General features: G+C 40.0%; 1 protein-coding gene across 4 annotated transcripts in view; it reads right to left on the minus strand.

Moving 5' to 3' along the window:
* Positions 1 to 16,323, minus strand: part of CALCOCO2 (calcium binding and coiled-coil domain 2) — a 33,744-nt gene extending 17,421 nt beyond the window's left edge. Inside the window, exons 1-4 of one of the 4 annotated variants that reach the window (XM_081270635.1) lie at positions 16,200 to 16,323; positions 6,783 to 6,972; positions 1,425 to 1,527; positions 1,148 to 1,281 (exon numbers count right to left, since the gene is read on the minus strand). In XM_081270635.1, coding sequence (XP_081126761.1) covers positions 1,148 to 1,281; positions 1,425 to 1,527; positions 6,783 to 6,962 — 417 coding nt within the window. In that variant the 5' untranslated portion in view covers positions 6,963 to 6,972; positions 16,200 to 16,323. Of the gene's footprint in view, positions 1 to 1,147; positions 1,282 to 1,424; positions 1,528 to 6,782; positions 6,973 to 16,069 lie in introns of all 4 variants that reach the window. The other 3 variants (XM_081270634.1, XM_081270637.1, XM_081270636.1) reach the window with 3 other exon arrangements.
* Positions 16,324 to 22,878: the final 6,555 nt, after the last annotated feature.

Consider the following 22,878-nt stretch of genomic DNA (forward strand, 5'->3'; position numbering starts at 1 on the left):
AACTGAATGCCAACTAAGTTACAAAAACTTCTAGAGATGGGAGAATTCACTTATTATTATGATTCTTTTTAATATTCCTTGGTGGGTTAAAGTGGGTACTATATAGGTTTTTCCCAACAGTATCTGTTAAATATTCTATAAAGCCTTTCAGGGTGCAGTGGTGCATGCCTATAATCCCACCAGTGTTGGGAGGCTGAGGCAGGAGGATCACAAATTCAAAGCCAGCCTAGCAGCACAGTGAGACCCTGTCTCTAAACAAAATATTAGGGCTGGGGATGTGGCTCAAGTGGTAGCGCGCTCGCCTGGCATGCGTGCGGCCCGGGTTCGATCCTCAGCACCACATACAAACAAAGATGTTGTGCCCGCCGAAAACTGAAAAATAAAGATTAAAAAATTCTCTCTTTCTCTCTCTCTCTCTCTCTCTCACTCTCTCTTTAAAAAATAAATAAAATAAACAAAATATTAAAAAAGGGCTGATGAGGCCGTAGCTCTGTGGCAAAGCGCTTGCCTAGCATGCATGAGGCAATGGGTTTGATCCTCAGCATCACAGAAAAATTAACAAATAAAATAAAGGCATTCTGCCCATCCACAACTACAAAATATAAAAAAAAATAAAAAAGGGCTGGGTATGTGGCTTAGTGGTTAAGCTTCCTTGGGTTCAATGCCCCATACCCGCCCCCCATAATTCTATAAAGCCTTATTGATTTGCGGGGTGTAGTGGCATATACCTATACTCCCAGTGGCACAGGAGGCTAAGGCCGGGGGCGGGGGGGGGGGGGGGGGGGGATCGCAAATTCAAAGGCAGCCTCAGTAACTTAGCGGAGCTCTAAGCAACTTAGAAAGCTCCTTTCTCAAAATAAAAAAGGGCTGGGTGGTAGCTCAATTGTAGAGGGCTTGCCTCGCACATGTGAGGCACTGGGTTTGATCCTCAGCACCACATAAATATAAGGAAATAAAATAAAGGCATTGTGTCCATTTACAAAAAAAAAAAAAAAAAAAAAAAAGGCGGCGGCTAGGGATGTGGTTAAGCACCCTTGGGTTCAATCCCTGGTCTGGATAAAAAAAAAAGATAAGGCGTTCCTGACTCAAATTCTACCCTATTTCAACTATTACTCTATATCAGAAAGGGTTTGAGATGATTACAGACCTTAGTAGTAACAACCAGGATGTCCTCCTCACTTTCTGGACGGAACTGGAAAGGAATACTTGCTCCCCGGACCACACCATCCTGATCCACATAGCAGAACTGGTAATACTCATCATCCTTAGGCAGGTAATAAGCTGAAAACATAGCAATCCAAAATAAGGTCTATTCCAAATGTTTAAATCTAGAAATAATTTTATTTGCCCTGCCAAGCTCAATTCAAGGGAATTAATTAGTCTTGGCTCCTGTTTTCAACACTTTGATCTAGTATTTTTCTCACCTTTAAATTGGACTTCCTGCTGTTTGGCTGATTTGTTGTTTATGTCACTAGGCAAAGCAACCCACATGAAGGTATAATATTCACGGGTTGTCTTCCATCCCACCTGCAATGACAAAGAGAGTCTCATTTGACACCTGACAGGGCTTGGAGAAAAAGTCTTACCTGGGCTATGTCATCTTAAAATGCACTTATATTTTACTTGTATATGTTAAAAATAAAATAGAATAAGCTTGTTATGACAAGATTCACGGGTTTTTTTGACTATGACAACTTTATATGGAATAATGTTTAATAAAACTAAAAATTGAGATGCATACACAGAGTTCAAAATACCAGTTTAGAAGGATAAAAACTGGCTCGTCAATGAACACCCAGGACATGAGCTCCAAATTCTATCTCCAAGTCAGACACAAAGCTGAGAATGATGGGGTAAAAAGGTTCTGGGTCTATGAACCTAGATCCCACTATCTTCTTGCAAAGGTGCTCTTAGAACTTCTAAATCAGGGGCTAGGGATATAGCTCAGTTGGTAGAGTGCTTGCCTAACATGCACAAGAACCTGGGTTCAATCCCCAGCACCACATAAACAAACACACACAAAACAAACAAACAAACAAGCAACAACAACAAAAAAAAAACACTTCTAAATCAGAAAGCATTTCTAACTTGCTAACTTGCCCTCTCCATTTGTTTGTCCTCTACTGTGTTCAATTCAGCCTCTTCACATACCAACCTGTTATTTTTAAATGCATGCTAAAAAAATATGTGTGTTGGGGGTAGAGGGGCAAGAGTAAGAATGTTCTTAGATTATGAGACACCAGATAAGACAGTCTAGATCTATAAAGCTTTGTCTTCAGTGTTTTTCTTAATGCATACTCAGTGAAAGCTTTTTGGTGATAAAGATAATAAAAATCTGGCAGTAATAATGGCTTCTGCTAGGTACTGAATACAATAAATTGTATGACATAAAGATATAGCAAAAGATGGGCTGGAGATGTGGCTCAAGCGGTATCGCGCTTGCCTGGCATGCGTGCGGCCCGGGTTCAATCCTCAGCACCACATACAAACAAAGATGTTGTGTCCGCCGAAAAAAGTCCAGTTCTTTCTCTTCCTCTCTAGAGTTTGGAATAAACAACTTGTGACTTGAAAATGATGATTAAAAAAAAAAAGATATAGCAAAAGATGCCTTAGAGCAGAAAGCTGGCTAAATATAAAATACTCTTACTAAATGTGAAGAGGTGTAAAAGATGGATAAAAGGACACTAGAGAATAGAAAGAGAGCAATTGTATTTTTAAAGGGAGAACACTCAGCAAATGAGAAGCAAAATCATTTTTATTGTCATATTTTGACCCTGCCTGTGCCCAGTGGGAAAAGAAATAACTAAAAATAAACTCCATTTTTATATATCAAGGAACTGGAACAAGGTTGAAAAGGCTATACCTAAAGCTCACCAGAAAATACTAGGGCATATTTTAGAGTCTTGCTAATATACCCCGTTGCTATAAACATCTCAGAGCCACTGCAGCCTGTGGTGGTACAGGAAGCAGGAATTTTATAGAGTCCTCATTCACATCCTGGAGTTTCTTAATGCACTGTGACCAAAATATCATCAGGCAGGCCTAAGAATTATGGCTGCCTTGGAACAAGGAAACAATTTCTATCTACCTACAATTCCTATCTTTGGCTCTGCTACTTGAATAGTCGTAGTCCCAGCCTGCCCCTCATGATATGCTAGTTCCCTTCTCTGGAACCTTGGAAATATTTAAATCTTATGGTCAAGAAGAGTATAAAGCACAGGATGATTATATCCCCTCTGCCATTGTTTCTTAAAGGAAGGAGAGCTAACTCCTACCTCCTTCAGGCTCTATCACTGGTGGTAGCTGTGACTATAATTAGAAGAAGTAACACACTGCATGCATCAAAAAAAATTTATTGCGTGCCTACTTGGTGCCAAGAACTACCAATATTAGGGGTGACAAGCTGATTAAAGCTACAGTGAAGGAACTCTAGGGAGAGCTTTAGAAGTGAGATATCACGGTCAAAAATTAACATGAAACTCTTTGATTCTTTAATTCATCGCCTGTTATTCAAAGGAATTTAGCAGAATAGAGAAGAAAAAGCAGAGGCTTGAGAGTCAAAATACCTTGCTTTACCACTTTGTTACTTTGAGACCTGGAGAAGGTCACCATCTCTCAAGGATATTCATTTTACTCATCTGTGCATTAAACACCACTCACCTCAAGAGGCTCCTGTGTTGTAAGGATCAAATTAAAGCATACACAAAGGTCTAGCTCATAAGTGTGTCCCCAGGATGGTGCTCAAGTCAATAGCTTTATGGACAATAAATATTGAATCCCTTCTTTGGATTAACCATTACTACTGTTTTTCTTTTGGTACTAGGGACTGAATCCAAAGGCACTTTACCACTGTACTAAGTCCCTAGTCCTTTTTATTTATTTTGAGACAGGGTCTTAATAAATGGCCCAGGTTGGCCTTGAAATTGTGATCCTTCTACCTCAGCCTCCTAGCTGGGATTACAAACCTACACAACCTTGCCTGGCAACCATTACTTCTTTATTGAGGTAGGGTAACACATCTGAAGTGCACAAAGCATCCCAAATATAGAAGTGATTTTTAAAAATGCTTTTAAACATCTGGTTTTAAAAAGCAAAAGAAGGGCTGGGGAGGTGGCTCAATGATAAAAGTACTTTCCTAGCATGCACAAGGCCCTGGGTTCAATTCAAATCACCAGGAAAAAAAAAAAAAAAAAAAAAAAAAAAAAAAACCACAACCTGTGAATTATTTAGATCTGGCCTGCCTTAAGGAGAACCAGAGTGCACACCTGTATTCCCATTGAGGCTGAGGCAGAAGGACTGCAAGTTCAAAGCCAGCCTCAGCAACTTAGCAAGGCTCTAGGTAACTTAGAGAGATCCTGCTTCAAAATAAAATAAAAAGGGCTAGGGATGTGGCTCAGTGGCAGTGTGCCCCTGGGTTCAATCCCCAACACTGAAAATAAATAATAAATAAACAGCATAAGATTTTCATTTGGTTTATTATAAAATCCTCATTGGCAGTTGCTGAATGCTTGGGGAATGAAATCAGCCTAAGAAATATAACCATATTGCAACAACAACAACAAAAAAGAACTTGTATGTTACATTATCAAGCCTAATCATTAAATCATTCTTTTTTAAAAATTATTTATACCTGCACCATCCTATAACAACTACTAATGACAAAAGGATGTTTAAATTTAATTAATTTACATTAATTAAAATTTTAAAAGTTAAAATCCAATTAGTTACACTAGCCACATTTTAAATGCTTAATAGCCACATGTGGCTAGCAGCTACTGTAATGAATAACAAAGATACTGCAGAAAGTTCTATTAGATAACACTGCTCTGTATGCTTTGTTATATATGGAAAAGAAAAACAATAGCTACTATCTTCTTTCCAAGACAAAAAACACAATAGAGTGTCCATTTTCTGTGTTGGAATACCTCTTAGTCTGATGACAATGTCCTGTTGGTTGTTTACTATCTCTATCTCCAAACATCAGTCTTGTCTTGGTCTTTCAAACAATTAAGAAAAAGGAATTCACTGAGGGATGTAAATAAGCCGTAATTCCTTCACACTACAGTAAAAAATGGTGTTTGATTTCAAGATGAACAGCATCGGCAAACAGGCATATGACATAGTAAAATGTCAAATCAAAAGTCACTGATGTTGGGAGTCAGTAATGTAAATTACTTAAATTTGACTTTTATCTCCTATCTCTGGAAATTGGAAGGTTTATTATTATGGGGAATATATATGTATGTGTACGTGTGTATGAGAGACACACACATACAGACATAAGAGATAAAGAAAGCAGGGGAAGGTGATAAAGACTAAGTTTATTAAAATCTTTAAAATTTCTATACTTGAACTGACAGGATGATTAGACACTGGAAGAGGTCACTGAAGGAGCTCATAAATTTTTGTCCTTGGAAGAAATAAGACACATTAATTCAGAAATAATTTTTTTTAAATATTCATTTTTAGTTTTAGGTGGACACAATATCTTTTTTTATTTTTACGTGGTGCTGAGAATCGAACCCAGAGCCTTACGCATGCTGGGCGAGCGTGCTACCACTTGAGCCACATCCCCAGCCCCAGGAACAAACTTTTTGGATGCAGGATTTCTTTTTTTTTTTTTTTTAAGAGAGAGTGAGAGAGGAGAGAGAGAGAGAGAGAGAGAGATTTTAAGATTTTAATATTTATTTTTTAGCTTTCGGCGGACACAACATCGTTGTTGGTATGTGGTGCTGAGGATCGAACCTGGGCCGCACGCATGCCAGGCGAGCACGCTACCGCTTGAGCCACATCCCCAGCCCATGGATGCAGGATTTCAAATCAGGTAATTTCTCAACCTTTTCAGATTTTTAATATTCTTATTAAAACAAATTAAACACTGTACCAAATAAGGGATGGATAAAGTAATATTTAAAGTCACAAAAATTATATAAGGGGTTACCCCAATCAGTCAGATCATAGATGAATATTTCAAAATTGGATCATCTAAAAAGCATTTATATTTGGTCTTTGAAAGCATAATAAAACTTAAGGATTGTCGGGTTTCCTGTTATTTTTATTTTTTTGGTACCAGGGATTGAACCCAGGGGTGTTTAACCACTGAGCCACATCCCCAGGTCTTTTTATTTTTTATTTTAAGACAGGTCTCACTGAGTGGCTTAGGGCCTCACTAAGTTACTGAGGATGGCTTTGAACTTGCAATTCTCTTGCCTTAACCTCCTGAGTTGCTGGGATTACAGGCATGCACCATCACGCCTGACTCCCATGTTATTTTTATTTTATTTATATTTAGTTTTTAGTTATAGGTGGACACACAATCTTTACTTAATTTTTATGTAGGGCTGGGGATGTGGCTCAAGCGGTAGCGCGCTTGCCTGGCATGAGTGCGGCCCAGGTTCGATCCTCAGCACCACATACCAACAAAGATGTTGTGTCCGCCGAGAACTAAAAAATAAATATTAAAAATTCTCTCTCTCTCTCTCTCTCTCTTTAAAAAAAAAAAAAAAATTTATGTAGTACTGAGGATTGAACCCAGTGCCCCATGTGTGCTAGGCAAGCATGCTACCATTAAGCTACAACCCCAACCCAGCTCCTATGTTATTTTAATTTGAAATTAAAGTTTGAGTTCCACAGCACACATTGGTATGTGATAAGGGAAATGATAAGGAATTTAATTTAGGATTTTAAAATTAGCCAGACGTAATACATACAAGAGTCACACCCTCAGGTAACAAAGATTCACCTCTAGTTCCCAATTACTTGGTACTAAATTAAACACTTACTCTAAAGATGCCAATCCAGTCCTTTCGACGGGGGATGAAATGCTCGGCGAAGGTATAATAGCATGTGATGTCCCCTCCAGGGACATAGAACTTCTCCACATTATTAAAGATGACCTGAGAGAAATGACAACGATCGAGCAAGACAGCTGATGTGGGGGGATCTTCTATTGTTTTTTCCATGATGGGTGTCCTGTTATGAGATACGGTATAGTGTAAGGCTCAGAAAGGTTTTCTGAAATGCCAGAGATTTCTGGGCTCTCATCCAAGAACATTCTGTTCAAGGCAATCAGAAAAAGCAAAATTCTGACAAGTAGTGAGATCACACAATTCGCTTTCTGTTTCACTTTGTACCATTTCTCATCCATAACTTCCCATACTTTTAAGAATTTTCAGAGAATACATCTTTGACCTCTTCACCATAAGCATCACCACACTCACATTCTCTCTCTTTTGATGTCTGGGATAGATCCCAGAGACACATTTTACAACCAAGCTAAACCTCCAGGCCTTTTTATGTTTTGATGCAGGGTCTTGCTTAAAGTGGCCTTCAACTTCTGATCTTCCTGCCTCAGCTTCTAGAGTAGCTGAGATTTCAGGTATACACAACCCAAACCCTCGCATACTTTTTTTTTTTTTTTTTTGGTGGGGAATGGGTTTCCAGGGGCATTTTACCACTGAGGTACATCTCTAGCCCCTTTTAAGTTTTTTTAAATTTTGAAAAAGGGTCTCATAAAGTTGCTTAGGCCCTCACTAAACTGCTGAGGCTGGCCTCAAACATGGGATCCTCTTGTCTCAGCCTTCCAAGTCACTGAGATTACAGGTGTATTCTAGTTCTCTGCTTACAGGTAGTTGTTGGTAGTTGTTTCCTTTTCTCTTTTTTTTTTTTTTTGGTACTGGGGATCCAACTCAGGGGTACTCTACCACTGAGCTACATCCCTCTCTCCTTTCATTTTTTTATTCTGAGACAGGGTTTCGCTAAGTTGCTTAGGACCTCACTAAATTACTGAGGCTGAATTGGAATTTATGATCCTCCTGCTTCAGCCTCCTGAGTCACTAGGATTACAGGGTTGTGCCACAGTATCCTGCTGTTTCTATTTCCCTTTAATAAACAAGACAACCTAGAGAAAACAGCCTAGGGAATATGGAAGACCTAGATTTTAGATTTTTCATCCTAATAAGCCCTATGACTTTCCTAAGTTAATCTCTCTAGAGTTCAGTGTCTTCATTAAATTCCATTTATAATTATTGGGCCCTTCCATATAAAAGACAGTATGTTTTGGGAGGTTAAGGCAGGAGGATCACAAGTTTGAGGTCAGACTGGGCAACTTTGTGAGAATTTGTCACAAAATAAAAAAATTAAAAAAGGGTTGGGATGTAGCTCAGTTGTATAAGGCCCCTGAGTTCAATTTGCAGTACCACATACACAAAAGACCCTAAGCTAGGCTGAGGATGAGATTAGAACAAAGATAGAAATAAGAGACTATGTGACATGAGGTGGTGGAAAACATGGGTTTTGAAGTCAGAATAGTAATATTCAAATCACACTTTCCCCTTCTTGTAAAGGGATAACATTTGGGCAATTTACTTAATCAGTTAGGCTCTGTTGATTGTTTCTTCATCTGTAAAATGGGGCCTATAACAACGTCTACCCCAACTGCTGTTGTTTTGTGAGGCTTAAGTGTAATAATAAAAAGTGTCCAGCCATCAAATCAGCCTGCCACTAAGCAAGACACTTCAAGGTAGACTCATGCTGACTGACAGAATAAAGAATTTAACAGACAGTCTGCAAAAAGAAAGGGTTTAAAAGATGCTAGTGATTACTAGTATGTTTGTGGAGGGATTTTAATTTTTTCCTGGCATTAGCCTTGCCCTCAAAAGGGTCCTAGTCCCACAGAGAGGCTAAAAGAGTATATAAGTAACTGCCAAATGAATGAAAAAGAAGTGCAAAATACTCTGGTATTCAAAAGAATTCCTTACGAAAACAAAGAAAAGTTTCAGGAAGTTACTAGAATCTTACATAACCCCTCAAGGAAGATTTGGATTTTTCAAGTGGGTGTGTCATGAATGGCATTCCAAGGGAAGGAAACAGCAAAGAAATCTTTGTAACAGCAAAGAAGCAGGAAAATGCAGTCCAGGTCTAGAAGAAGCAAGGGACTTTGAACCCTTTTCTATAAAATGGATTTTCACCATTTTAGATGACAGTATACAGATAAAATGTGATCAAAGATAGAAAAATTTTGAAGATAAAAACACTACTAAAAGAAGCCAGTACTCTGAATTGTTGACACCTCATACTTCCTATTCCTCAAACAAGTCATATGCACTGTCTTTTAAATGATTCTAACATTAGTGAGTCTATGATTCTCAACCTACTGTTTTACTGGGAAATGGAAAAAAATATTGCAGCTGTTATATGCAAATACTAAATGATACCTTACAAGCACAGTTGTTGGAACATGTTGGAAGATAATACACACATACAGACACACACACAATTCAAATAAGTAAGGACAATAACTAAAAAACAAATCACTAGGACTGGGGATATAGCTCAGTAGTAGAGTGCTTGCCTGGTATGCACAGGGTTCTCAGTTTCATCCCCAGTACCAAGAAAACAAAAATAAAAACAAAAACAAAAAGCCACTATTGGGAGCAGGGGCTGGGGCTGGGGCTAGGGCTAGGGCTCAACGGTAGTGTGCTCACCTAGCACATGCTGGGTTCGATCCTCAGCAACATATAAAAATAAACAAAATAAAGACATTATGCCCAACTACAACTAAAAATATATTAAAACAAAACAAAACACTATTGCTCTTTCAACTCTGCCCTACCTTACCTATTTCCTGGTTTTATTTTGAAATATATGCAACCAGACCTCTTCTTCCAAATTTCCAGAAGTCTTTTTTTTTTTTTTTTGGCAGTGCTGGGGATTGAACCCAGGGCTTTGGGCATGTAAGGCAAGCACTCTGCCAACTGAGCTATATCCCTAGTACTCTAGTTCTCTGTTTTCAGATAGTTGTTGGTAGAATTTAGCAGTCTGCAAAAAGAAAGGGTTTAACAGATGCTAGTGATTACTAGTATGTTTGTGGAGGGATTTTTATTTTTTCCTGGCATTAACTTTGCCCTCAAAAGGGTCCTAGTCCCATATAGAGGCTAAATGAGTATATAAGTAACTGCCAAATGAATGAAAAAGAAGTGCAAAATACTCTGGTATTCAAAAGAAGGGATGCAATTCCTTATGAAAACAAAGTCCCCTTGTCTTTTTTTTTTCTTTCAGAGAGAAGGCAAGAGGACTGTGGGGGCACTGAACTATTCTTGAGATAAAGCTAAAGAACTAAGAAATCACTGGCTTTCTGGTTTTTGACATAGTCTAGCCACATCTTCAACCTCAAACCTCAGAACATTTTTTCAAAGTGGAGGGGGTGGGGTCCCATTCTGGTCTATTATTTCCCCCATAAGAAGCTATTATCTGTGATGAGGGTTTCTTTTGGATGGTATGGGAAGATAGGCAGGGAGGTTTATCAGCTTGCAGACACTTTCTCCCTAGGAGTCTCCAATCATTCTGAGGTCAAATTTCCTTCTCTCTGTCCTAAGCCAGAAGCACCAATTTATCTGAGAATACAAAATGACTTAATTTGTCCTTTGACTATGGATCATGAAAAACATTCAGGTAAGAGTGATTTCCAGGGCCTGCCCCTCAATTAACCTAAGTATCTCACTTCTAGTTCTTTTCCTATGACTAGCATCACTGTATATACAACACAATGCCTAATGTAAAATAATCAATAATTGGGTATTTGTTGAATAAATGAATGAACAAGATATGCATATCAAACAGTAAAAAGAGAAGGAATTTTGCAGAAATAATGTTAAGGGTAGACTGGGGATAGACATAGCTCTAGTAGAAAGCATTTGCAAGGTCATGGGTTCCATCCCTAGCATTGCAAAAAACATAATAAGTAATTAATAATAATGATGATGATGATATGGAGGTGATGGTGGGGCTAAGTCTTTTTTTTTTTTTTAAACTCTACTCTTAATTTGTGGAATACCCGTGGGGAAGTTGATATTTTTCAGCTTTCTATAATCGGGTGAGGATATAATATCCAGATGCAATGTCAATTCTTGCTGTGGCTGGTTCAGCTGGCACGGCTGGTTCAAGCAGCATGGTGCCAAAAAAGGCACTGATACGATTTCCTTAAGAACCCATTCAAGAGGCTGGGGTTGTTGCTTAATAATAAAGTGCTTGCCTAGCATGCATGAGGCACTGAGTTTGATCCCTGGCATTACATAAATTAAATAAACAAAATAATTAAAGGTATTATATCCATCTACAACTAAAAAATATTAAAAAAGAAAAGAACCCATCCAATTCACACTCCATTACCCACCTTCCACACACTCAAATTCTTGCAAGCTGTTATACAAATGGATGCTACTCTAAAAAGTAAAACCAGGTTGGGGTGGCTTTTTACAGCCTGTCTTCTTACCAAAAAAAAAAAAAAAAAAAAAAACACCAAAGTAACTCATGAACCAGGCATGGTGGTGCATATTTGTAATCCCAGTGGCTTAGGAGGCTGAGCAGAGGATCACAAGTTCAAAGCCAGTCTCAGTAACTTAGTGAGGCCTTAAGCAACACAGCAAGACCCTATCTCAAAATAAAAAGGGCTGGCGATGTAGCTCAGTGGTTATGCACCCCTGGGTTCAATCCCTGGGACATCCCCCCTCCCCCCAAAAAAAAGTAGCTCATGAGCAGAACTCTGAAGAAAGGACAGGGCATGCACACAGGTATACACACAAAATACCTTACAGAGCTCATGAGGTTTGAATGCACATTTGGAGGAAAAACTGTCTCGTTCATTTTAAAACCTAATCAATCTGTCTAGAAAAGTCTACAGCTTTGGTTCTGTGCTTATCAAAAATGGGGTTGTGCAAATGGGCCAAAGACCTGAACAGACACTTCTCAGAGGAGGACATACAATCAATCAACAAGTACATGAAAAAATGCTCACCAGCTCTAGCAGTCAGAGAAATGCAAATCAAAACCACCCTAAGATACCATCTCACTCCAGTAAGATTGGCAGCCATTATGAAGTCAAACAACAACAAGTGCTGGCGAGGATGTGGGGAAAAGGGTACTCATGTACATTGCTGGTGGGACTGCCAATTGGTAAGGCCAATATGGAAAGCAATATGGAGATTCCTGGGAAAGCTGGGAATGGAACCACCATTTGACCCAGCTATTGCCCTTCTCGGACTATTCCCTGAAGACCTTAAAAGAGCGTACTACAGGGATATTGCCACATCCATGTTCATAGCAGCACAATTCACAATAGCTAGACTGTGGAACCAACCCCGATGCCCCTCAATAGATGAATGGATAAAAAAAATGTGGCATTTATACACAATGGAGTACTATGCAGCACTAAAAAATGACAAAATCATAGAATTTGCAGGGAAATGGATGGCATTAGAGCATATTATGCTAAGTGAAGCTAGCCAATCCCTAAAAAACAAATGTCAAATGTCTTCTTTGATATAATGAGAGCAACCAAGAACAGAGCAGGGAGGAAGAGCAGGAGGAAAAGATTAACATTAAATAGAGTCATGAGGTGGGAGGGAAAGGGAGAGAAAAGGGAAATCGCATGGAAATGGAAGGAGACCCTCATTGTTATACAAAATTACATATAAGAGGTTGTGAGGGGAATGGGGGAAAAATAAGGAGAGAAATGAATTACAGTAGATGGGGTAGAGAGAGAAGATGAGAGGGGAGGGGAGGGGGGATAGTAGAGGATAGGAAAGGTAGCAGAATACAACAGTTACTATTATGGCACTATGTAAAAATGTGGATGTGTAACTGATGTGATTCTGCAATCTTTGTAATGTTTTGAATAACCAATAAAACAAACAAACAAACAAAAAATGGAGTTGTGGCTCAACAGTAGAACACTCACCTAGCATGTACAAGGTCCTGGGTTCGATCCTCAGTACCACATAAAAAAATAAAGGTATTGTATTCAACTATAACTAAAAAATATTTTTTTAAAAAATGTAAGACTCCATGAAGTTTCTCATTTCAGGATCTCATAATATTCCCAGCAGGACTCGGGGTATTCAGAAGTCAATGATTCTTTTAACGTTTTTAATTTTTATTTTGAGAAAGGGTCTTGCTAAGTTGCTCAGGTTGGCCTTTAACTTGTAATGCTCTCCACCTGCCCAGTAGCTGAGATTACAGGCACAAACCACCGTACCCAGTTTAGATTTCAACCATTCTTGTAATAAAGATTAAAACTCTCCTCTCCAAAGACTGGCTTTTCTTCTCTCCTTTACCAAAGTTTAGGACAGCACCAGGCAAACCTCAAGCATAACTATACCAATCTGAATTATGTCAGTGAGGAAGGACTTCTACTTTTCCTGGAAGGAAGGCATCTGCTGATTTTTAAGATCAGTGATCCGTAAAATCTTTCCTTCCTACCAGTGATAAAATCCCTTGGGACAAATGGGCTCCAACAATGGCTTGGGAAATTACCTTTCTGACAAAGCAGTTTAGAGATGAGTGTTTGTGGAGAAGGTACTAAAGAAAGGATATGGAAGGGAAATTTGAATGATTTACACATTAACTTCCCCTCCTTTAACCATTCTTCTCACTGTAGGACCTTTCTACCATCCATTCTAATTCTGGCAATAAATCATAGAGGCAAAGAAGAAGAAACATAAGAGCAAAAGTTAAATTTAGAAGCCCTGAGAGTTACCGAAACATGAAAAAGCAGTAGATATTTTAGGTCCCCTAGAAATTGTGGAATGGTATTCTACCTAATTCCTTAATTTCTACCCCGAAATTAGGCTGGCCTCATAAGAAATGACCAAGAAAAACAAATAAGGATTTTTAAAAAACAAAACCATCAAGCATAATACAGAGATGCCACAAACTACCATAGGCACTTTACTTGACCTTCCTTCCCCACCCCTCCTCTCCAGCTTGGTTTCCAAAGGATTAGGGCCCTCAGGGGAGCTGGCAATAATAGGAGTGTATTTTAAAACAAGTCCCCTGAACTGACTCCTAAGAAAACATGACATATTTTCACCTAATGAGCTTTTTAAGCTTAATATACTACTCCCAGGACTGTTCCATGAAGGGCACAGATCCTTTTATCCTGAAAGGCAACAATAGCCAGTTCTACTTCTGTTTTGAGTGAATCTGCAAACTACATCGATATGCTTTTTAGCAGAAAAATAATTTTAAATGCCCAACACTTTTTTTCTTTTTTTTTTTTTTTGTGTTACTGAGATTGAACCCAAGGGCACCATATCTCCTGCCCTTTATATTTTTTGAGACAGGTTTTAACTAAATTGCCAAGGATGGCTTCAAACTTGCCATCCTCCTGCCTCAGCCTCCTGAGTCGCTGGGATTACAGGCGTGCACCATGGTGCCCAGCCCAACATTAATTATTCTTTTATATGAGTGGGGGCATGTTTCAAGAGACATAGCTACACAGGTAGCTTCTCTGGATTAATTCACAAAAGGATATCAACATTTACATAGCCAACACACGCAAATCTATTCTTCATTTGGGAATAGTAAAAACAAACATTAGTAAAAGTCAAATCTACATTAAATCTAATTGCTTCATACTTATGCTTACTTTCTAAAGCTAATAGCAATTAGCAAAATGAATGAACTGATTTGAATCCCATTTCTCCCTGACCCTGGTAGATGTATACATATAACTAACCTTAGTGAACACTGGTAGTATGTGTCCCTGAGACAGGTAGGAAAATCAAAACCAGAAATCATGGCTGCTCAGATTACTGAGCCACTTGCTCTAGTCCAAATTTCCCAAGTTCATTCAAGTTTCTTACCTAAAATGTTTTAGAGTGCCTTAGAAGACTTTTATAATCCCAAAGGCTTTAAGACTACTCACTGACAACTATTTGAATTGGCTGCTCAGCTTATTCTAAGCAAGCCCTTATTCCACGTATCACATCAACCATAGTGCTAGCAGTACTAGGGAAAGCACAGGAAAACAGTTCTGGGATGCAAGCAACCAGAAAGTCTGTGAAAATCTTGGTCTACCCACACTTTTTTCTTGAAATGGATGACTTTGCTATGTCATGTCTTATTGATTTGCGCAGATGCAGTGTTTGAAGAGTATTGGAAAGGGGAGTAGACACCAGTCAAGGGACATGGGTTTCTGTCTTAGTTCTTATACAAACTAGCCTGAGATCTTGGCCAAGTCACACTACCTACATTTAGGCTTCTGTTACCTCATCAGTAAAATGCATGGATCATGTTAGAAAATCTCTAAGGACATTTACGGCTACAATGATAATCCTAAGTGAAAGAAAAAGAAAGTGAAAGTGTTCATTTAAACTTTCTTTTCTAAGAAAATCAGGAGCGTGACACTGTGTCAGCAAGTACAGGCACATTTTTCAAAGAGCCTAGATGTACAATGTGATTTGAACCATACAACTTGTTAGTTCCAATAAACTCAGGATTACTGACTACCCTTTTAAAGGTTCTTTCCACCCCACAGCTATCAAGTCTGCCAAAGGGTAGAATTTCAAAAACCCCTGAAATTATCTGGGCAAATGAACCGTCCAGTTATTCCTAAATCATGTGTTCCACACAAGCGACAAAGACCTACTGCATCTCGTTCCATTGTTTCATATGGACTGGGCAAACCCTAAGAGATGAATTATAATGTATCTTCCATATTATTCTACTCGGCTCCAACCATGGCCACTTGTTGGCCGGCATCTGCAGTAAAGAATCCAAGCGACAGGAAAAAAGTTAACAGGAAAAGTTAACATGTCCGGGTGGGGCTGAAATCAAATGTGAACGGGAACACTAGCCCCCAGACTAAATCGGGCTAATGCCAGTGGGGAGGGGCAAGGGAAAAGCAACGGTGAAGTAGGTGGGCACTACGTTTTTTCTTCTAGGCTGCCCTGAATAAAATGGGAGGGGGCTTCAGGTATGAAGTCTTCTCGCAGAGGGGGAAACTGAGGCCTAAGGAAAAGTAACTTCTCCCGGGTGACGCGGCCCCGCCCGAGCCGGGCAGCAGTCCGCGCGACGTCCAGGCGAGGCGGATTACGAACCCCCAGGTGGCGGTGGGAGGGGGCATGACGCCAAGGACACGTAGGGAGGCTGCTGCGTCACGACCTTCTCTCCGGTCAGCGACCAAAAGCACTGCGCCCCTGCCCTCCTCAGGAGAAAACTGTCCCTGAACCCTCCAAGGCCTCGGAAGGAGCGCCAGGGCCTCCGGGATCTAACTCCCACTGAAGATCACCTTAGGAGGTGGAGTGAGGTGAAAGCTGAAATCGGCCGCACCTCTACCGTCCAAGTTCTTTCTCGGTGCTGGAAGTCTGAGTCTGGGGAATCCGAGGGCCCAGCGGCCCCCTTTCACTTCAGGGACTCACCAGGGGCAGCAGGCGGCAGCCGCGCAACAGCAACAGGGCAGGGAAAGGGGCAGGGGTGGGACTAAAAGCCCCAGGGATCGCCGATCCAGCCCGGCCCCGCCCGCGGCGTCATAACGGTCAGCAAGCCCCGCCCCGCCGCAGGGCTGGCTGGGAGTTGTAGTTGTTAGGAATGTCCCTCAGGTTTTCCTGGTCAGGAGCAGTGAGAAGGGATCTATTTTATCCCCTCGAACGAACTATTTTACATATATGTTTTTTATATATGTATTTTTTTAACTTTATTTTTTTTCAATTTTGACTGAGAAATCTCCATGCCTTTGGAGGTTCATTGAGAGGTCGTTTTTATTTTCCTTTTTCCTCTTGCCACAGAATACTAAGAGTCCTATAGATGAGACTCTGGTGTTTATCATGCAATATTCCCGAGTCTCTTTGTGTTTTTTTGTTTTTGTTTTAATTATGTGGTGCTGGGGATTGAACCCAGGGCCTTGTGCATGCAAAGCAAGTACTCTACCAACTGAGTTACAAGCCCAGCCCCTCTTTGTGTTTTATCATTCCTTTCTATGAACAAATTATTCTTTAGAGATAATTCTTTAAGGTAGTGCTCTTTCTTTAATTAAGAACAAACTTAGCAGGACTGAGGATGTAGCTCAGTGGTAGCCCCCTTGCTTAGGCCCTGTGTTCAGTTCCCCAGTACCAGCAATAAGCTCCTTATGTGAGCATGAATATCATCCTTTTTTTTTTTTTTTAGAGAGAGAGAGAGAGAATTTTTTTAATATTTATTTTTTTAGCTTTTGGCAGACACGTGCTACTGCTTGAGCCACATCCCCAGCCCTGAATATCATCCTTGACATGTGATCTCCCTGGCCTTTCTTCAACTGGAATCTTATTAACTTGGGTTTAGCAAGAATCTCCCTACCAGGATGTTGCCTCTTAGAAATTTTGCACCCATTGCCCTCTTACTCTGCTTGTTGACTATAAATTCCCACTTATCCTTATGTATTCAATCCCCAGTTTGAAAAAAAAAAAGGAAAACTTTATTTAGGAGTATTGCAATAGGAACAAAGTGATGATAGGAGTTAGTGTACAGAAAAATACTAAAGAGGTTGGGAGTGTAGATCAGTGACCAACACTAGCCTAGAATATGTGAGGCCCTGGGTTCCATCCCAGCGCGCGCACACACACACACACACACACACAAAATTACCAAGGGGAGACATCAAGAGTAGGCAAGCTGTGGTGTACACTCTGTAATCCCAGCAATTTGAGAAGCTGAAGCAAGAGGATTGCAAGTTCAAGGCCAGCTTTAGCAATTTAGCCAAACCTTGTCTCAAAATTAAAAAAAAATGAAAAGGGCTGGGGATGTAGCTTGGTGGTAAAGCACCCCTGGGTTCAATCCCCAATATCAACAAACAAACAAACAAACAGAAAGAATAGGGAAATTCTTACTAGACTAACAATAGGATTCTTGCTGAAAGGAGGCCAGGCCAGAGAATGATATTGAGAGTAGAAGAGGAAGAATTTGATTAGATATTGAGAATAATCAAATATCAAGCGTAAGATAGCTTTATATCTTACCTAAGATTAACTACCTTAAGATTCCTGCTAAAACTGAACTCTCAAGAACAGACGAGGAGGAGGGGCTGGGATTGTGGCTCAGAGGTAGAGCACTCGCCTAGCATGGGTTCAATTCTAAGCACCACATAAAAATAAAGGCATTGTGTTGTGTCCATCTAGACCTTAAAAAAAAAAAAAAAAAAAAAAAAAAACCAAACAAGGAAAACAGTCAAGGCCCAATTGCGAAGAGGGCTTAGAGGAGCCTAGCTAAAACTTGATGGAAAAGAGAGTCTTCCTTAGAAGATTTGACAATGGATTTACTTGAAGAAGAAGCTTGGCAAACAGAAAAAGGGATGGATGGGAGAAAATTAAAGACAGAGGGAATGAGTGGTTATGCACAGCAGTGCTGTCTGGGAGAATTCTCTGCTTCAATGGAAATGTTTGATATCTGCACTACCAGATCCAGTAGCCACTATTCATATGTGGCTATTGAGCATTTGAAATGTGGCTAATGAATTTTCATAGAACAAATTGCAATAGCTGTGGACGAGTGTCCTCTGCAGTATCTGGTGACAGAGGCATGGATCCTGGGAAGGAGAAAGAGCAGGAAGCAAGTGGAGAAGAAAGTGCCCAAGCAGCAACTTCTACTTGCACCTTTACTTGTAGCATGAGCCCTGCCCAGCCCTGTCGAGGGGCAATGACATTGGCATATGAACTTTCAATCGAATGTAAAAAGAGGGTGAAAGGGATTTCCTCCTTGAATCTTGTTGTCTCTGTAACCACATAATCCTTCCAAAGTGCAGATTGTTTCAGTGCCTAAATTTGAGAAAGAAGAGGACTACTAGGCTGAGATATGACAGAACTTTTACTATATGCAGGTCAAGTATAGTGTTTTATAAACTTCAGGAAAAACAGGGTCCAGGTGTACCTCACATTAACCACATGTCTCTAAAATGTGTGGGCAACTCAAATCACCTATTAAACATTTCAGAAATTGCTAATATGTACTGACTTTTCCCAGCCCAAAGTGCTAACATTTAAAGGCACTTCGCAATGGTCCCTTTTAAAATTTGGCATTGTTTTGTTTTTTCAAAAATTATACCAAATAATAAACTGATATAGAAAAACTCCATAATCTCACCAATATTTTAAGTCCCTTGACTTTATTAGTCAAGATTCCTGCTAAAACCGAGAAAATTAGTCTATATGACAGCCTTCCTTGAATTAGTTGATTCCAGTTGATTCTATGAGGGTTATTTTATAACTCTGTAAATTGGAGATAATTAATAGAGAAGTAAATTCTGTCTGGTCTGATAGAAACTTAATTGTTTTCTTTCCCTTCTGGGGAAAAAAAAACCAAAAAATTTTGCCTCCATTTGCAATTCCTTTCAATATTCTTTTTCTCAAATTTTGTGCTTCTTGACTTCTTTTTGGAACCATCTGACCATCTGAATGCTTTCCTCATTTGAATGAGTCAGATAAAATATCTAACACACATTCATTTTTAAAAATCTATATGAGAGAATTGTGGTTCTCTCTTTCTCTCTCTCCCCATCCACCCCCATTTTTGGAAAATTCTCTCTTAGCATTTCTTCTATTTTTTTCTTTTTTTGCATATAAGTCTGTGTTTGACATAATCGTAACCTTTTTTTCACATTATTAGCTAAAAACTTTTTCACATAAAACCTCATTTTTACTGGTTTCTATTTTGTTACAAGTGACTCTACCATGATTTACTTCACCATTCTCTAACCATTACATATTAAATTGTTCATTAAACAACAATAAAATAATAATAATAAAACAATAATAGCTATTATTATTATCGATGATGCTGGTGATTGAACCCAGGATCATTAAACAGTAAAGATTCTGAAGGTACTTAACTGCTTTGTAAGTCTGGATTTGACTACATATTACTGGTATTATCAGATGAAATGATATCAGTGTATAAATAAGAGGACTTCATGCTATATATTACATACCCATGACATGCATGTGCATTGTGTGGCCACCAAAAATAAGTGTTAGTGGGAAATGGATGTCCCAAGCCCTCTGAAGAAAAATGAAAGGACGGTTTTGCAGAGGGCCCTTTTTTTTTTTAAAGAGAGAGTGAGAAGAGAGAGAGAGAATTTTTTAATATTTATTTTTTAGTTCTCGGCGGACACAACATCTTTGTTGGTATGTGGTGCTGAGGATCGAACCCCGGCCGCACGCAAGCCAGGGGAGCGCGCTACCGCTTGAGCCACATCCCCAGCCCGAGAGAATTTTTTAATATTTATTTTTCATTTTTCGGTGGACACATCTTTTTTTAAATTTTTAATATTTATTTTTCAGTTTTGGGCGGACACAGCATCTTTGTTTGTATGTGGTACTGAGGATAGAACCTGGCCACACGCATGCCAGGCGAGCAAGCTACCGCTTGAGCCACATCCCCAGCCCTTGGACACAACATCTTTATTCCATTTCTATGTGGTGCTGAGGATCAAACCCAGCACCCCGCACATGCCTGGGAAGCGCGTTACCGTTTGAGCCACATCACCAGCCCTGTTTTGCTTATTTTTAAAAATTATTTATTTGGGGGTTGTGGCTCAGTGGTAGAGCACTTGCCTAGCATGGGTTCAATTCTAAGCACCACATAAAAATAAAGGTCCACCAACAACTAATAAAATATATTTTTTAATTATTTATTATTTTTGTGGTACTGAGAATTGAACCCAGGAGAATTGTATGCTGAGCTACATCCCCAGTCCTTTTTATTTTTTGAGACCTGGTCTCAGTAATTTGCCAAGGTTAACCTTAAACTTTTGATCATCTTGCCTCAGCCTCCTGAGTCCCTGGGATTATAGGTGTGTGCCACTGCACCACTTCCTTTTCTTCCATGTAGTGTGTTAGTACTGAGTTTGTGTGTCCCCCTTAGCACATAGGACGGTCTTAAGGAATGTGCTTGTTATTTCCCTTGCAGTGGAGGCACTTCTCTGGCATTTGTTCCTAGGTGCCACCATACCAAGAAAAGGGTGCATTAAAATAGCCATAAACAGCTACTCTTGGGAAAAGCTGTTTCCCTGGAAGGTGAAGGAGGAAGAAGACAGGCAAGAGAAAGACAGAAATCTGAAATTTCCATGCTTATGGCTGAACAGCCCTATTTCCAGAGACAGTCCTATTTCTAGCCCTATTTCCCATCAGATACAGCTATGCATCAAAGTGTGGAGAGCTCAAAAGCAGTGTTGGGCAGCAATTTCTATTTCTCTTTTTCTTTTTCTTCTTTTGGTACTGGGGGTTAACCCTGGGGGGGCGGGGCACTACCACTGAGCTACATCACAGCCTTTTTTTTTTTTTTAAAGAGAGAGAGAATTTTTAATATTTATTTTTTAGTTTTCGGCGGACACAACATCTTTGTTTGTATGTGGTGCTGAGGATCGAACCTGGGGCCGCATGCATGCCAGGTGAGCATGCTATTGCCTGTTCCACTGTGCCCATTATATATATATATACTGGGAATTGAATATAGTGATAAGTGATATAGTGGCACTCTAATATTGACCTACATCCCTAGTCCCCTTTTCATTTTTTTTTTTTTTTTGAAACAGGATCTCACGAAGTTGCCCAAGCTGTTCTTTGTTTGTATGTGATGCTGAGGATCGAACCTGGGGCCGCATGCATGCCAGGTGAGCATGCTATTGCCTGTTCCACTGTGCCCATTATATATATATATATATATATATATACTGGGAATTGAATATAGTGATAAGTGATATAGTGGCACTCTAATATTGACCTACATCCCTAGTCCCCTTTTCATTTTTTTTTTTTTTGAAACAGAATCTCACGAAGTTGCCCAAGCTGTTCTTTGTTTGTATGTGGTGCTGAGGATCGAACCCGGGCCACGCACATGCCAGGTGAGCGTGCTACCGCTTGAGCCACATCCCCAGCCCATCCCAAGCTGGTCTTGAACTTGCAACTCCCCTGCCTTTGTCTCTGGAGTAGCTGGGATTACAGATGTGCCATATGTGACTAGCTTGCAATTTCTATTTCTATTTCAGTAATATCACTAGTAAGAGTGTAGAGAAGGGAACAGTGGGCTCCATGAACCCACTACAAGGCCTTGGACAGGCCATCTCACTTCTCTAGGCCTTGGTTTCCTTATCCGAAAGCAAGAGAAATGCTGGAGGTGAGGAGGGGTCTGTAAGTGTTGTGTACATATTTCTACCCATTCCCTTATGCACTGCAGGCTTGAAGAAAAAAAAAAAATCTGGGGTATGCAAAAGTTCACCTTACCGTCCTTGCTTCATTCCCACTCCCTATCTTTAGCCCATCCCTGGAACATATATCTAGACTTTCCTTCTGCAGGACTGGCACTGGAAGAAAAGGCTTTCAGGAGAGACCTGGGTTCAGGAAGCGGAGGCAGGATCTCTCTGTAATTAGTTTCATGAAAGAAGAATCCCATGCTGAGAAAATTCTGTGTGTCAACTATAGAGCAAACAATCTTCTGAGGGTTTCATTATTGTTTTACCCTTTATTTATCAAGTCACTTGGGTGCTTTAGGGACAAAACAATGAAAATAACATCTCAGGCTTGTTTTACTCCCCCTACCCCCCAACCCCCACCTTGCTTTTCTCTGAGTTGGAATTCAGAGAAAGGGATGCAGTCAACACTTTTGTTTAAAAAAATATTTTTTTTAGTTGTAGATGGACACACAATATCTTTGTTTATTATATTTTATGTGGTGCTGAGGCTCAAGCCCAGTGCCTCACACCTTCGAGGCAAACGCTCTACCACGGAGCCACAACCCCGCAGTCAACACTGTTTGACATCTGGAAAAACCCTCCAACACTCTGCTTCCACCTTTCATGCCCAGTCCAGAAAGTCCCTCAGTGTTTGCCACGTGGGGTTTTCTGATTTGATTCTGCCTGGTACAAATCATTGATGTTCTTTTATTTCCTGGCTTCACTCTGGCCCTGGAGAGTGTGCCTGACCGTGGAAGCTGCTTTGGCCTACATATTGGGGCCGCTCTACCGTTTACCCTGTTGGCTCCTGTCATCACCCCTGAAAGGACAGCGGTGCCAGGATCCGGCCTATTAGCTCCCGCTGCAGCCAACCCTGTCTCATAAATAACCAGTTGTCAGGG

Source organism: Spermophilus citellus (assembly GCF_964194105.1).
Source record: "Spermophilus citellus genome assembly, chromosome: 17".
Lineage (NCBI taxonomy): Eukaryota > Metazoa > Chordata > Mammalia > Rodentia > Sciuridae > Spermophilus > Spermophilus citellus.